Source organism: Sus scrofa, chromosome 8 (genome assembly GCF_054392235.1).
Source record: "Sus scrofa isolate SSC_HxYL_T2T_F1_AM1 chromosome 8, Sscrofa_HxYL_maternal_Yorkshire_Landrace_v2.0, whole genome shotgun sequence".
NCBI lineage: Eukaryota > Metazoa > Chordata > Mammalia > Artiodactyla > Suidae > Sus > Sus scrofa.
Window position 1 is genome coordinate 92,677,071 of NC_139390.1, and position 16,936 is coordinate 92,694,006.

A 16,936-nucleotide genomic window follows, 5' to 3' on the forward strand; every position below is an offset into this window, starting at 1 on the left:
TAATAAGTCTTGTGTTGTCATTGAATCACCTTCAGGTTGTTCAAGATTTAAATGCAAAAAGCAAAACTATACTTATGGTTTTGAAAAGCCATTTTAGATGAGTATTTCTGTCACCTTTGGTGGAGAAGACCTTCCTAAGCAGAGTATGGAAACTAGAATCTGTAAAGGAATATATTGATAAAGTTTGACTCCTAAAAAATGTGAAACTTGTCCAAGTCTTTTTTTAAAATTTAATTTTAAAAAATTGTTTTAATTACTCAATGAATTTTATTACATTTATAGTTGTACAATGATCATCACAACATGATTTTATAGCATTTCCATCCCCCACCCCCAAACTGTCTCATTTGAAACTTGTCCAAGTCTGATCATACAAAGTCTCATAAATAACCCCAAAAGCTCCTCCTCCAAAAAAAAAAAAGAAAGAAAGAAAGGAAAAAACCTTCATTCTGGAACCTTCTTGAATTGACATGTTTTAAAAATATATGAACAAAAGAATAAATTAAATGAAAATTTATGATTCTACCATAACTGAAATAGCTATAAAGTGGCTACAACATTGGAATGAGCCTCCCCAGGCCAGATTAGTCCTGCATACAAAGAAGATAGTATTTCTGTAGAGACAAAATCTGCCAGCCGCCTTAATTCCTCCAAAAACCTCAGACCACATGCAGCCATTAGCCAAAGTAAACATGAGAAGCGAAGGAGCATCGGAATTGTCAGTAAATTCTGCAGAGTTGAAATCTAAGCCATCAGTCTCAGTAATTCCCAGAAATAACAGCCAAATCTAAACACTGTGTAGTTTTGTGATTTTACTGTTGAGTCAGTGGAAAGGGTATAAAAGTTTTTTAAAAAAAAATCTTAAAATTGATGTCGCATACACACACCCTTTTGTACCTAGTTAGCTTTTAAAGTATTCATTCGGCCTAAATGAAATACAAAGAATTTAGAATGGAAAACCTGCATAGAGATCAAGGTCAAGCGAAAGGCCTAAGTAGCTCCCAAGAGACTTGCAACACCCTGAACAAATACAATCAGGTAGTTCCGTCTCTCTGACTGACCTCAGCACGTGAACAAGGCCAGCCTTAAGCAGCTAAAGCAATGTTTAATTTTGTCCTGAATCTACAACACCCTGATTGCAAATTTGCACTTTAATTGGTGTGACTCCAAGTGATAGGATATTTCCATGTGGAAGTGGGGCCCATGAAGACCATTTGGCACATGGATTTGAATTGGCAACTATCCTGGTGATTGATTTTCTAATCTGTGCTTCAGGCACAATGGCATGTCCACTTGGCTCATTTGGAGCTGATAGCGTGTCCTTGCTAAAGACCCCTTTTAGAGGCCCCTGAACTCCTCATCAAGAGGTTGTGCCTGACAGTGTCATAAAGACCAGGAACAATGACCCCGATAACTCAGACCCAAGAAAGATGCTGCTTTTGCTTCAAACCCTCCAGTAATAGGGGCTTTGTTGTGAGAATGTTTGAGCAGAGGTAAAACCATCCTGGATGGAGTTCCCGTTGTGGCTTCACAGATTAAGAACCCACTATATTATCCGTGAGGATATGGGTTCAATCCCTGGCCTCCCTCAGTGAATTAAGGATCCAGTGTTGCCACAAGCTGTGGCATAGGCCACAGATGCTCAGATCTGGTGTTGCTGTGGCTGTGGTGTAGGCCAGCAGCTACAGCTCTGATTCGACCCTTAGCCTGGGAACTTCTGTATGCCACAGGTACAGCCATTAAAAACAAACAAGAAGAAAACATCCTGAAATAATCCGTACAGGCTCCATCCTCCCTTTGCTTGGCATGAGGATATACATGCTGTTTACACTGAATTAGGTAAAACAAGCAGAAGATAATTCTGAAACCATTATTTTATGTTGACAAGTCGTATTAGAGCTCGTTAAGAAAACCTCTTTGGCAGAAACAGATTCACAGATATAGAAAACAAACTTGTGGTCACCAAAGGGAAGGTGGAAGAGGAGGAGGGACGAATTAGGGACCATGGGATTAAGGGATACAAACAACTATGTATAAAATAGATAAGCAACAAGGGTATATTGTATAGCACAGGGAATTGTAACCATTATCTTGTAATAATTCATCAAGGACTATAATCTATAAAAATGTAAAGTCACTAAGCTGTACACCTGAAACTAATGTAGTAAATCAGCTATGTTATAATAGACCTTGGGGTTGCTTTGCATACTCATTAGAGGAAAAAACTGCCTTGGGAATGGTTAGTAGAAATCTGTAATTGAATATTCTTAGCATCTGTAAGGGGAAAAGAAAGTGCTCTCAGGAGTTTCCTGGTGGTCACTGCTATAGTGCGAGTTAGATCCCTGGATTCCTGAACTTCTGCATGCCTCCGGTGTGGCCCCCCCAAAAAGAGCTCATAGACAGACAGCATAAAATTAGGCATTTTATCCTTTGCCATGGGGCACAAAGTGTCTTTTCCCCACTGCGGAGGGATCTGGGAAATGCAACAACTGTAAACTAGGCCGATTGGGAAGGGTCCATCTTTACTAGACCAGGGTCAGTCACACTTTAAAGAGCTAGAAAGTAGCAGGATCATCACCTCACAGGTACCCAAATCGTGACTTTAAGTCCTTTGCTCATATACAAGACCGCAGCATCCCAAAGCAGCTGAAGAAAGAGAAAATACAACTCCATTTCTGGCTATTAGATATGAGAATTAAAGCTGGCTACTTGGTCGGGTGTAGAATCGTCGAAAGAAGTGTCATTATTTGGTGCGTTATTGTGTCCAGACATTTCATTGTGATTTTTCTCTTGCTCTCATCCCCTCACCCTCTTTGTCCCCTCACACCAGGTGTCGAAGACATCGTGGCAATAATGATCCCTGAGCCCAAAGGGAAGGAGATAGTCAGCCTGCTGGAGAGAAACATCACCGTGACCATGTACATCACCATCGGCACCCGGAACTTGCAGAAATACGTGAGCCGCACTTCGGTCGTGTTTGTCTCCATCTCCTTCATCGTCCTGATGATCATTTCCCTCGCGTGGCTGGTCTTTTATTATATCCAGAGGTTTCGATATGCAAACGCCAGGGACAGGAACCAGGTGAGTTGCAAAAAGTTAAGGAAAAACTACATTAATTATTGCAAACTGAAGACATACGATGCTGTAAACTTTGGAAATCTCAGAAGGTACCAAGACAAAAACCAGATTACCGATGATGCCCCCACTCAGGATAAACACTGATAACATTTGCCGGAGAGATTTCCAAATACACCTAGTTTGGGGCTTTGCTAGCATTGGTTTGTGACACGGGTATGCTTTTGTCTGGCATTCCTGTCGCTCATGTTGAGGACAATTCTTCATTTATTTAGGCACTAACTAAAGGGAGAAAGAGGAAGGGAGCTGAGATTATGCTAATAGTGTCCACATAATTTGGAAGGAGCCAGGATTTCCTCCTTGTGAATAGAAGGAGGCAATAAATAAAAGATATTTTCAAAAGCAATTAATTTGGGAACAGAGAATGCATACACATAGTACAAAATGCAATATGTATAAAGTGGTATACAATAAAAAGTAATTGCTTTCCCATGTCTCTTCCTCAGTTACGCAGTTCCTTTCCCTGAAATATCTTCTCTTTCAGAGATATTTTATGTGCTTACAAACTGTGTGTGTGTGTGTGTGTGTTTAAACAATGATAGCACACTTAACTCTGTACCATTATTTCTCACTTCATCTTGGAGATCAATTCATATTAACAGTCTGCCTTCTCATTTCTAATGACTGTATAGGCAGACCTGGGAGATATTGCAGGTTTGGCTTCATAGCACCACAAAAATCAAATATCTCAATAAAGCAAGTTAACAGGAATTTGTTGGTGTCCCAGTGCATATAAAAGTTGTGTTTACACTCTACTGCAATTTATCGGTCATAGTGTAATAGCATTATGTCTTAAAAAGAAATATACATACCTTCATTTTAAAATATTGCTAAAAAATATCCTAACCGTAATCTGAGCCTTCAGGCAGTCAGTCTTTTCACGAGAGTAATGTCAAAGATGACTGATCACAGATCACCATGACAAATACAGTTAATAATGAAAAGGTTTGAGGTAATGGGAGAATTACCACAATGTGACCCAGAGACACCAAGTGAGGACATGCTGTTGGAAAAATGGCACTGATAGACTTGCTCAATGCAGGGTTGCCACAGACCTTCAGTTTTGGAAAAAACACAACATCTGTGAAGCACGAGAAAATGAGATATGCCTGTATAACGATTTATTTTCTGCATATACCGCATTTACTTACCCAGCCCTTAGTGACGGATATGTTTTCTCTTACCAAAAAACGAAGCAGAAGAAACACACACTAGCATGTACACGCGGCACTGAGCACATTTGTGGGTATATTTGTATGGTAAATTCTGGAAGCTAGGGCAATGGTATGTGCATTTTAAACTATACTAGCTATTGCCAAATTGTCTGCCGTAAAGGTTGAACCAATTTATCTATACATTAACCAACAATGTAGTAATACTTTTTATACTAATAAAAAGAATATTTGTGAATTAGTATGTTTGATACTGCTTATTCCAACATATACAATATCCTAGTAATAGGCAATTACCCTTTCCTCATATCCTCACCAAATGAATGTTACAGCTCTTTGTTGTATGTGATTTAATAAGTTTAAAATGGTATCACATTTTTCTTACCACATATTGACATAATCTCAAGTGTAATAGAAAACTTTAATTTTTTTCAATGAAATATCTGCTTATATTTGTTTTATTTTAAGTGATTTTTATTTTTTCCATTATAGCTTGTTGACAGTGTTCTGTCAACTTTCTACTGTACAGCAAGGTGACCCAGTCACACATACACCTATACATTCTTTTTCTCCCAGTATCCTCCATTATGCTCCATCATAAGTGACTAGATATAGTTCCCAGTGCTATACAGCAGGATCTCATCCGCTTATATTCTTAGACCACTTTTCATTTGAGTTGTTGGTTACTTCTTATTGATGGCAAAGATCTAGTCAAAGCAGTTAACCTTTTTTGTGTGAATCCTACAGATTCCATTTTTTATTCCTCCCAATTTTTCATTGTCTTTGGTGCTTTTGGCCATGTTGAAACTCTGGGGTATTACATAACTGAATTTATCAATTTCTGTTTAGCTCCCGAGTTTTATATATTAAGATTTTCTATGACCCAAGACTATAGAAAAACAGCCTCTCATGCTTTCACCCACTTCTTTTTTTAATCTCACTTTGATGATTAAAACTTTAATCTATAGAGAACTTATTTCATTGTAAAGGATTGGGTGTAGAGCCAACATTTTTTTTTTTCAGATTGCCTATCAGTTTTTTAACTGGTATTTACTGAATAATTAAGCTTTTCCCTCTCATATGTGGAAGCCCCGTTTAGCATATATTAACGACCCATATGTATTTGGTTCTATTTCCATGTTCTCCAAAATGTAGCTTTAATCTGTCTATTCATATTCCAATACCATACTAATTTGAATGTTTTAGCACCATAATATCTCAGATCTGTTCGTGCTAATCTTCTTTTATCACTCTATCTTCACTTTTTTCATGTTTATATGAATTGGAATCACTTTAGCTTGTTTTTTAATTTATAGAATACTTTAGAAGGAGTTTATAACCTTTTGATGTTGAATCATAGTACATGTTTTCTCTTTACTCAACTGTCTGACTTTGTTTTGTAGACAGGATCATTTGTGCCATATTTTAGATTCCATATATAAGTGATATCATATGCTATTTTTCTTTCTCTTTCTGACTTATGAGAATCTCTAGTTCATCCATGTTGCTACAAATGACATTATTTTGTCCTTTTTATGGCGGAGTAGTATTCCATTGTGTATATGTACCACATCTTCTTAATCCATTCATCCATCAGTAGATATTTAGGTTGTTTCTATGTGTTGGCTATTGTGAGTAGTGCTGCAATGAACATAGGACTGCATATATCTTTTAGAATGAGTGTTTTGTGCAGATATATGCCTAGGAGTGGGATTGCTGAATCATATGGTAGTTCTATATTTAGTTTTTTGAGGTACCTCCATTCTGTTTACCATAGTCATTGTGCTAATTTACTGTCTCGCCAGCAGTGAAGGATGTTTATCCTTTTTCCACACCCTCTCCAGAATTTGTTATTTGTTGACTAATTAATGATGGATATTCTGACCAGTGTGAGTTGGTACCTCATTGTATTTTTAATTTGAGTTTCTCTAATAATTAGTGATGTTGAGCATTTTTCCATGTGCCTGTTGTCCATTTATATGTCTTCTTTGGAGAAATGTCTGTTTACGTCATATGTCCATTTTTTGATCAGGTTGTTTGTTCTTTTGTCATTGAGTTGTAGGTATTGTTTATATATTTTGGAGATAAGCCCTTGTTAGTTGCATCATTTGCAAAGATTTTCTCCCTTTCTGTGGGTTGTCTTTTCTTTTTTTTTTTAAATGGTTTCCTTTACTGTGCAAAAGTTTTTGAGTTTAATTAGGCCCCATTGGTTTATTTTTGTTTTTATCATCATTATTCTAGGAGGTGGATCAAATAAGACAGTGCTGCAATTTATGTCAAAGAGCTTTCTGCCTATATTTTCCTCTAGGGGTTTTATAGTATCTGGCATTACATTTAAGTCTTTAATCCATTTTGAGTTTATTTTTGTGTATGGTGTTAGAGAATGTTCTAATTTCATTCTTTTACACATATAACTGTCCAGTTTTCCTAGTACCACTTATTGAAGAGTCTATCCTCCACTGTATGTTCTTGCCTCCTTTGTCATATATTAGTTGACCATAGGTGCTTGGATTTATTTCTGGGCTTTCTATCCTGTTCCACTGCTCTATATTTCTGTTTTTGTGCCAGTACCATACTGTTTTTATTATTATAGCTTTGTAGTATAGTCCAAAATTAGGAAGCTTGATCTCTCCAGTTCCATTTTTCTTTTTCAATATTGCTTTGGCTCTTGCATTTCCATATTAATTTTAAAATATTTTTTCTAGTTTTGTGAGGAATATCATTGGTAATTTGATAAGGATTGCATTAAATCTGTAGATTGCATTGGATAGTATAGTCATTTTGATAATATTGATCCTTCCAACCCAAGAGCATGGTGTATCTTTCCATCTATTTTTGTCATCTTTGATTTCTTTCATTAGCATCTTATAGTTTTCAAAGTACAGGTCTTTTGTGTCTTTATTTTTATGGAAGCATTATTGGCCCTTCAGAAAGAGCAGTGGGCTTAGATGTAGGCTCACAGCCTGAAATGGAATATCAAAGACATTTATGTTACATTGTTCTTGTATCTAACCATTCAGGTATGTGATAGAGAGACTGAATTTGAATTAGCCAGAAGGGCACCTCAGTCTCTGCTTGGCTTGGTGCGGATTCTACTTAGAGGAATGTCACCGTCATCTTACATGATCATTAGCCCTTTCAGATCATTTCAATGCAGTTTCCCACAGAGTAAGATTTGCCAGATGTTCCTTCCATTACCTCACAGCAGGTCTTTTAGATGATGACATGCAGAGTGAGGGCTACAGCTTAAAGTGGAAAGGGAGATTTGGCTGCTGTGCCATGTTTCCTAAAGCAACTATAGCAAGGTAGTGCCGGTGTAAAAACACAGTTAAAGACAGTTTTGGAGTCAGGCAGGCCTGGATTGAAATCTTTGCTCTGGCAATTCCTAGTGGTATGATCTTGTGCAGGTCTTCACTGCTGTATGCCTAGATTTCCTCACATGTAAAGTGGGAATGGTCATAGGTCATCTCATAGGCTTGGTGAAAGCATCTAATGACTAAATATGCCTGATAGGTTATCAGAGAGGGTTGTTAACTGAATTGCCTTTAGTGGGTTTAAATAGCCCTTATATAACCTACATATAGTTAAGTCTGGATATAGGCTTTATGGCCTAGATGACATGCTTTGAAACAAAATGGGATTTTTTTTCCCCTCAGTTATGGGAAAAGGAAAGCATGTAAATGGACTCCAGAGAACGAATGTGGCATTTTTGGAGAATAATTTCCCATACAGAAGTGTGTTTTAATTAACAATTACAATGTATGCACACTACAAAAAACAAAAACAAAAACAAAAAAAAACAGGTGAAATAAAAGAGCATTCATTTAAAAGTAAGTGTTCTTCCCACCTCAGACTCTCTTTGTCAACTTCCCTTCCTCCAGCTCTCCCCAGAGGTAACAACTCTTAGCACTTCCCTTTCTGTGCTTCCAGAAGTTTCTATGTCTATAAATAAGAAAAGTTCCTTCCTGCATTTATTACATACACAAGTTCCCACAACATATGTTGTAGTTACATCAACCAACAATATACCTAAAAACAGGTATGAGCCCATTTAGAGGGCTGTACAGGAGTTAAGATAACAGGTGATGGGTTTGGACTAGAGGGAGTGAGGTGGAGAAGCCAGTTGGGGGTCAAATTAGGGCAACATTTTAAAATCATATGGATTTGATGTATGATATAAAAACAATATCCTAGGTTATACCTGCAATACCAGCCTAATTATTAATAACCCATCATTTTACTCCCACAAGTGTTCCCATTTAGATAATAATCACATGGTTGGAGTTCCTGTCATGGCACAGCGGGAACAAATCCGACTAGGAACCATCAGGTTGCAGGTTTGATCCCTGGCCTCACTCAGTGGGTTTAGGATCGGCGTTGCCATGAGCTGTGGTATAGGTCACAGATGCCCCTCGGATCTGGCATTGCTATGGCTCTGGCGTAGGCCGGCAGCTGTAGCCCCAATTACACCCCTAGCCTGGGAACCATGTGCTGCGAGTGTGGCTCTAAAAAAAAAAAAAAGGCAAAAGATAATGATCACATGGTTATCATACAGGAGGGAAGGATAAGAATCAGGGGTGCAATGAGGCCGGTTCCTACAGCATTAACTGAAATGAGAAAAGCAGAAGACGAGATCCAGAGGGGCAAGGGAAACCAGAATTTGGGTATGAAGATGTTACATTTCAGAAGCCTGTTACATACCTACATGGAGATGCTAAGTAGGTATTTCGGTATACAAGTCGGGAGGCCAGGAGAGAAGGGACCCCTTAAAAGTGAGTAGAGGAGTTCCCTTGTGATGCAGTGGGTTAGGGATCCGGTGTTGTCACTATGACAGCTCAGGTTGCTGCTGAGGCAAGGGTTCAGTCCCTGGCCTGAGAACTTTCACATGCCACTGGAGTGGCCAAAAAAAAAAAAGGAAGAAGAAGAAGAAGAAAAAGAGAGAGGATCTGAAGGCAGAGATGCTTGTTTCCTTAAGAGTGAGAACAGGAGTTCCCATCATGCCTCAGTGGTTAACGAACCTGACCAGCATCCATGAGGACATAGGTTTGATCCCAGGCCTCCTTCAGTGGGTTAAGGATCTGGCATTGCTGTGAGCTGTGGTGTAAGTCTCAGACTCAGCTTGGATCCCATGTGGCTGTGGCTGTGGCGTAGGCTGGAGGCTACAGCTCCGATTGGACCCCTAGCCTGGGAACCTCTATATGCCGCAAGTGCGGCCCTAAAAAGACAAAAAAGACCAAAAAAAAAAAAAAAAAAAAAAAAAAGAGTGAGAACAAAAATAGTCCCCGATGGATGTGCTAGAGAAAATGCAGAGCCCTCAGGGGACAGAGGGCAATTATTGAGTGATGTAATTAGTCATTGATTTGCTATGTTTCTGCAATTCAGGTCACACAGGATCTTTGCTTCCCACTTCTCTTCTGTATAGATGAAAATTATGAGCTGGTAAAGCTTGAAATGGCATGACTTCACATACTTGACATGACTAAGAAGGGAAACTAAGGCCCAAAATATTTAAGTGACTGGGCCAAAGTCACACAGTCCGTGAGTGACAGAAATAGGACTCAAGGCTGGATTTTCTATCTCCCAAACCATTGCCTTCCCCTCTGCCATACCTCCCGCAAAAAAAAAATAACCCTGCTATTTTTGCCTCCTATCATGTGTACACAAACAAATTTAAGTCTTTGCCCTGTGGGGTCACCATGGCTGTTGGACTAGTCTTGCTTGTTTCCATCTTTCGAGATATATGGAGGGGTGATCTGCATCATAGCAATTGATTGGACTGGCTGTGCCATGACTTCTGTCCCATCAGGCAGCCGTGGGAGCATCGTCATTATGTATTAGAGCAAGTGAGGGAAGCGGCCGAGTCACTCGTGGCCACATGAGCCTCCAGACAATTGGGACCAACTCCGTCTACGTCTATAACATCCTCCCTTAACCTAGAACATAGGAACACTTAGTTATTTTTCCATATGGCCATTGGATGACGATAATAATCATGATTATAAAATATAGCTGTCAGAAGAAAGGGGCAACTATGCCACAGAATTACTCAACCAAATGAGACAGGAGGAACAGAAACTCAATTGGATGCTATGTTTTGACATCTTTATTCCTGTTCTTTATCACCTTCACTGCCTGTCTGTTTTTAACACACAAGGGAACAAGAGGAAAGGGTCTTATTTTTCTCAGTTTCTTGAACACCTAGGAGATAACTTTATTATACATCTTGGGTTGAATTGGAGGCTGTCATTGTTTACTATCCTGTTGGCATTTATGTAGGATTTTATTCTTTTAATAAGAGGCTCTGTGTTTAGGTTCAATAAAGCTGTTTATCTTTGTTCTTGTCAAGGAATCCATAACCTTGGTAAATATGTTCTTCTACCTGTTTCAGTCAAATCGATGCGTAAATCTAATTACCAGGGTGGCCCAGCTCCTGACCGTTTTTAGCGAAAAGTATAGTATGATTTGGATCTAGTTGAGTTAGAGAAAATCTATAGGCGCATCCCAGAGAAAGGAAAGGACTTCCTACCCAAAACAACAGGCCCATACAAACCCGAGGTGGTCCCTCGGGCATCCGTTGGCATCACATCACTGTGCATTTCTAAGAACCACAAAAGGAAGAGTGCTTTGTGATAAAACCTCTGGTTCCAATCCCTATTCTCTATTCAGTCTACATACAAGACTTGGTTTGAGCAAGGCCTGTCGTTATGCCTCACATTTATATGGGGAAAAGTTCAAAACTCAGAGACAAAAGAGACCAACTACAGAAGCTACAGCTACCTTATTTGGGCCATTAAGAATGTTCATGTCCTCATCTCATTATTGCATTTTGGACATCCAATAATACGAGTGTAAAAAATGTCGAATATGGGACAGTCATTTTATTCAGAAGTCAGTATTTCTGATTTTCATGTCACTTCGGAAGCAAGATAGACGTGCTTGTACTGACAAAATTTGGCTGCATGCAAATAGTTGAGCATTTTTTAAAACTTTATGCTTTTCCCTATATTTTGCTATTCCAGAAGTCCTATAGAAGGAAAAAAAAAAAAAGCTAGTACTACATGGTCCTGTAATTATCATCTATATCTGAGAAGCTAATTTTTCCATATTTTCCAGGTATCTAGATCATCTGTCTCCCCACCACCACCCCCCAGGCAGGGCAGACTTTCCTAGCCTTCATCTACTCCTGCTAGAACGCTATCCATTTCCTCCACAAAAGAGGCATACATAAGCTATGCTTCCCTTGCCACATGCATTACTTTGTTTTCCATAAGCTTTCCCATTAACTGGCTGAACTCCTCAGGTTGTTTTTCATGCTTTAAAAAAAAAAAAATCTATTGGTTTACTGTATAGCAGAAATTGGCACAATATTGTAAATCAACTGTACTTTAATAAAAATTTTAAAAGACTGGTACTCTGGGAATCTAAAAAAAAAAATCCATTGGTTTAGGATTTTATTTACTCAGCAGCCCTTTATGGAGTTTTCCATTAGATAGTAAGCTACAGAGAGAAAGAGTGCGTGTGTGTGTGTGTGTGTGTGTGTGTGTGTGTGTGTGTGTTCACTGCCATTTTTTCAAAACCCAGAGCTGTGCCTAGAATAAGATAAGTGACCCAAGATATGTGTGTAATGATCAGTCATTGAAGGCAGCTTCATTCTAGGTGCTGGGGACACAGGGGAAGCAAAAATAAACCCAGTCCTGCCCTCAGGGAGGTAGCTTAAGGAAACAGAACGGGAATTGCTCATCAGAACAAGCATCAACTTGCAAATGTTGTGACAGCGCCTTGAAGCAAAGGTACATGTGCTGTGAGCCTCTGGACTCGAAAGGTCTTCGCTCCTGGAAGAAGAGGGAAGAGCTTCCTGAGAAAGTGGTTTGAGCTCAGACCAAAGGATGGTTAGGCACCAGCTGGAGGAAGAGGAGGGGAAGGAGCGTGCCTCCTGTTTATTTTCACCTTGATTCTTTTCTTTTCTTCTCAATTCGTCTCCCCCCGCCCCTTGATATTTATTATTATAGACTCTTCTTATCTTTCCTGCTGCCTTACTCAGCTTGATACTCATGGAGATGTCTGTATAAATCTCAAGTGTATATAGATCTCCTTTTAGGAAACACTGAAGCTAACTTTTCTGTTAAAAATGCTAGCAATTATTTTAGAAACTACGGACAAAATGTCAAAGAGAAAAATGAATTAACAATGCAAACATCTCTACTACCTATTTACTTTAACCGGGAAATGCTTAGGGACATGCCACATGGTAGTTACTTAATAGATTTTGATTGATTGGTCAGCTGGTTGGTTAGTTGCTTGGCTGGTTGGGGAATGGCTTGCAGGCTAGATGTTGGTTGGTTAGCTAGCTGATTCATAGGTTGGCTGGCTGGCTAGCTGCTGGCTGATCTGGTAGATAGTTGGTGATTGACTGCCTGGCTGGTCAGTTGATTGGGTGATTGGTGAAAAATCAGAGTGGTGGTTTAGCTTGAGTATTAAAGTCAAACCTAATTTTATTCAGATTCTGACTGCCTTGTCACTAATTCTATGATATGAAACAATTTACTTAAGCTCTTTTTAGTCTCAATTCATTCTATGAAACAGTATATTTTTTTCTACGGTTGTTGTAAGGATAAAGGTGATATTGTGTATAAATCTTTAGCATGGTATTAAGGATACATTAACTGTTCATTGGTATATGCTATTTTAAAGGGAAGACAGAAGCATGAGTGTCATTTCCAAAAGGAACAAAATTAATGAAAGCAAGTGGTTATTCTGTTTAAATGTTTGCCCCATTTCTTTTAGTCCTTCAAATATGTTTCACTGCCGTATACACATCTGTTATTGACTAGGAGAGTACATTCCTAAGAAGATTACAACATGTGGAAAACTCATAAGCACCCAAGCACACCGTTTTTTTTCCTTGTTGGATGAAAATGTAATTCTCTCCCCACCCAATCCCTTTTCTCCTCTTCCTTGTTGCCCTATAATTGCACTAGTACGAGACCCATTAGGATAGTAACTTCCTCTATAAAAAGAAAGGAGTGCATAATGTATCATTTCTTTACATGGGTGATGGCAGTTATCCAGGTGTTTGCTTTAGAGTCATTTATTAAACTGAATATGTATGAGTTATATATTTTCCCACCTGCACACTCACACTTACACACAAAGGAAGTGAAATTGGCATGTAAAAAGTGACGAAAGAGGATTGTACAAACCAAGGATAAACCTAGGTTGGGTCAATAAAAGCAAAGGAAATTGCTGAAAATTCCAGATTGAAAGGAATATGCAAGCAATAAACCTGAATTGTGAAACAGAGAAGTTAAAGATTATTCCAACTACTCCAGATTGGTGATCTCTATATCAAGAATTGAGTGGCTATGGAGTTCCCATCATGGCACATCGAAAACAAATCCGACTAGGAACCGTAAGGTTGCAGGTTCGATTCCTGGCCTCACTCAGTGGGTTCAGGATCTGGCTCTTACCATGAGCTATGGTGTAGGCTCAGATCCTGCATTACTGTGGCTGTGGCATGGTCGGACAGCTGTAGTTCCAATTTGACCCCTAGCCTGGGAACCTCCAAGTTCCGCAGGAACAGCTCTAAAAAGCAAAAAAAAAAAAAAAAAGAAAGAAAGAATTGAGTGGCTAGAGTGGCAAAATATGGAGTTTTTATTTTTGTTTTTGTTTTTTTGCTAGTCTGCATAGATGTGACCTAGGCTGGAATCACTGTGGGGCAGGATCTTTCCACATCATAGTCCCCTTGCTCAGCATCAGGCACAAAGAGCTTTTCTCCATGACAGAGCTCTTTAATAGACCGCACTGCATAGAGCCAATTTGCACTGAAGTCACTGCCCCATCTCTTCAGGCCATCTTAATATCCCTGTCACTCGTGCATGATTCCAGAGATAGCTGCCCTGGTTTATTGGAGTTCTCGTCATGGCTCAGTGGTTAACGAACCTGACTAGCATCCATGAGGACATGGGTTCGATCCCTGGCCTTGCTCAGCGGGTTAAGGATCTGGCGTTGCCGTGAGCTGTGGTGTAGGTCGCAGATTCAGCTCAGATCCCGCGTCGCTGTGGTTCTGGTGTAGGCCAGCAGCTCCAGCTCCGATTAGACCCCTAGCCTGGGAATCTCCATAGGCCGCAGGAGTGACCCTAGAAAAGGCAAAAAGACAAAAAAAAAAAAAAAAAATAAGAATTACAAGTCTTTATTACTAACAAGCAGCTTTTGGTTTTTCAGCGCCGACTGGGAGATGCAGCAAAGAAAGCCATCAGCAAGCTCCAGGTCAGGACCATCAAGAAGGGTGACAAGGTAACAGCATCTTTTTTTTTTTTTTTTTTTTAATCACTCTCAGGAGCTATTCAAAGAAGCTCCTGAGTTTTCTAGCATCTAGTGTAGAAAAGAAGATGAAAAGGGGGCTACATGCTAATAGTGCTCCTATAACCATCTGTTATTGTACTCGTCATTTTTAAATATAATTTAAAGCACTTTATGCAATGCGCACAATAGGACAGTAGGGAAGTTGGATAGAAAATATAAGAAATTAAAAAGTAAGTGTAGGAAAAATAGATAACGCCAGGGTGTAATAGTACACCAATTCATTACCTGAAATAAACAGCAAAAATGGGTCCCAAATTTAGGTTGGGGCTCTCTAGCAGGCAGTGCAAAGAAAGAAACCATATTCAATATTTAAACACATCTAATTACCTTATTCCAGGGTCCCCCCCAGATAAAGACAAAACGGCTCAAGTTGACTTGAGAAAGTTTTTCTGTAAATCCTTGTAAGGAAGACAGTGTTATGTGCTGAGTGGTGTCCTTCACTTAAAGTCTGCAGTAAATGCAAGCAGCATATTTAGTCCCTCTGAAACCAAGTTTCTAGAACCTCAGAGTCATTGCAACAGAACTCATTCTAGAATGCCCTGGCTTTAGGATGATGACATGAGGCCAAAAGCAAAAGCATATCTTCAGGAAGGATCACAAAGCAGGCCACTCTTGGCCCACAGGCCCCTAGAGGCCTCTGTTCTTCCCAGGAGAATTTTCCCCAGGAGAAATTTCAGAGCAGTGGATTGCAGTAGGTGGATATGGGGCTCCTTGGGGCATTGTAAGAGATTCACAGCTCTACATGTATATGAGGTGTCGCCTCTAGTCTGAGTAATTGATTCATCACCCTAATTATGTGTGCAACTAAATAAAAATGCCATTGAGTTTAATAGGATAAAATTCACTTAAAAGCATCACTAACTTTAGAGTAATTTTTATTACTTTTTTTCTCCTCAGAATAATAAAAGAATAAGGACTGTTACCTACATAATAGATTATAAAGTATTGAAAAAGATATATGTACTTAAAGCTGGAACCACTATTTTAGAGTTGTATACCTCAGATTCCCGAGGAATGGATAGATTAAATATTATTCCGACAATTCTCCATGAATGCTATTTCTCACCTTTGATTATAATAAGTAGCAGTATTAGTAATGGTACATTAAATAATGATTTCCTCACCACAGTTCTTGCAGTGGAACCAGGAAACCAAAGTAGGAGGTTGGAAGGAACAGAAATTAAGCCAATATACAGTAAATTATTGATTAAGAAAACTGTCACTGAGGCAGTTGAAAGCCTTGCTCCAGGCAGGCTCTTCTTTGGCTTGTTATGTACATGTTTACAGGAGTTGAGGCTAGGAAAGCAGACTCACCTGTGCTTCCTCTGTTGCAGGAAACAGAGCCTGATTTTGACAACTGTGCAGTTTGCATTGAAGGGTACAAGCCCAACGACGTCGTCCGGATCCTGCCATGCAGGTAAGTGACTTGGCTGCCTGCTTTCGACTAGGGCGTGTGTGGAGAGGGCCCGCTGGCCTTCCTGGCTCAGAGCTGCTGGGCCCAGCCTTGCAAGGTCAGTCTGTCCACACGGTTCCGTATTTGCGTAAGAAACCACCAGCATGCTCGTTCTCTTTGTATGACCTTTCTCCTTGAAAACATTTTGTCTTGTGAATTCGAAATATTTTTCTGATCCTCTTTGGAAGGATTTCTGTGATGTCATGAGACACAGTTTAATGATGCAGTTCTGAGTACAAGCTTTTTGGTTTTTTTTTTTTAACAGATGGATAATATTCAGAATCATACTCACTTTTACAAGTGCTATTTTAATTAAAGCCATAAGCTCTTAAAAATATTTAATGAAGGGGTCGGCCACCAGAATATGGTCAGGAGTGAGTAGGAAGCCAAAGGCCGCTGCCATTTCCCTTTCTTTTTATCACTGACAAGAAGAGAATAGACAGTCACCCCCACCTTTAGAATCTAGGGCAGGATGCCAGCTGCGTAGTTGGAAACACTCCCCTGGTAATTCTAATATAACCCTAATTCTTTTCCCTTAACTGAAATGCACTGTTAAGGTGTCAAGATTCTTTTTATACCATTAAAATTAAATCAGTTATTTTAAAGTTATGTAAAACTTTTATTTTTGTAGTGCTTTTGTATCTGTACGAGTGTCCTAAAGATAACCATTAAATTCTGCCTTAAAAAGTCTTCATTTAGAAATACGGGCTTTAAACGTTCTTAGAGTAATGAAGTAAATGAAGTAGAAAAGCTACACCACCAGGATATAAAACAGTCCATTTGGTCATAAGATAATGCAACATTAAGAACTGTT

General features: G+C 39.2%; 1 protein-coding gene and 1 long non-coding RNA gene across 3 annotated transcripts in view; one reads left to right on the forward strand and one right to left on the reverse strand.

The window, feature by feature from the left end:
* RNF150 (ring finger protein 150) overlaps positions 1 to 16,936 on the forward strand; it is a 248,337-nt gene that overhangs the window by 142,783 nt on the left and 88,618 nt on the right. For both annotated transcript variants that reach the window (XR_014812876.1, XM_084972820.1), the window contains exons 2-4: positions 2,831 to 3,081; positions 14,529 to 14,600; positions 16,004 to 16,086. Coding sequence is in view for 1 of the 2 variants with exons in the window: in XM_084972820.1 (XP_084828946.1) it covers positions 2,831 to 3,081; positions 14,529 to 14,600; positions 16,004 to 16,086 (406 nt within the window). In the remaining variant the exon portion in view is untranslated. The remainder of the gene's footprint in view (positions 1 to 2,830; positions 3,082 to 14,528; positions 14,601 to 16,003; positions 16,087 to 16,936) is intronic.
* On the reverse strand, positions 121 to 16,118 carry LOC146400945 (uncharacterized). The gene is made up of 2 exons (XR_014812893.1): positions 15,984 to 16,118; positions 121 to 3,029 (listed from the first exon to the last, which is right to left on the reverse strand). It is a non-coding gene; the product is annotated as an uncharacterized LOC146400945 (long non-coding RNA).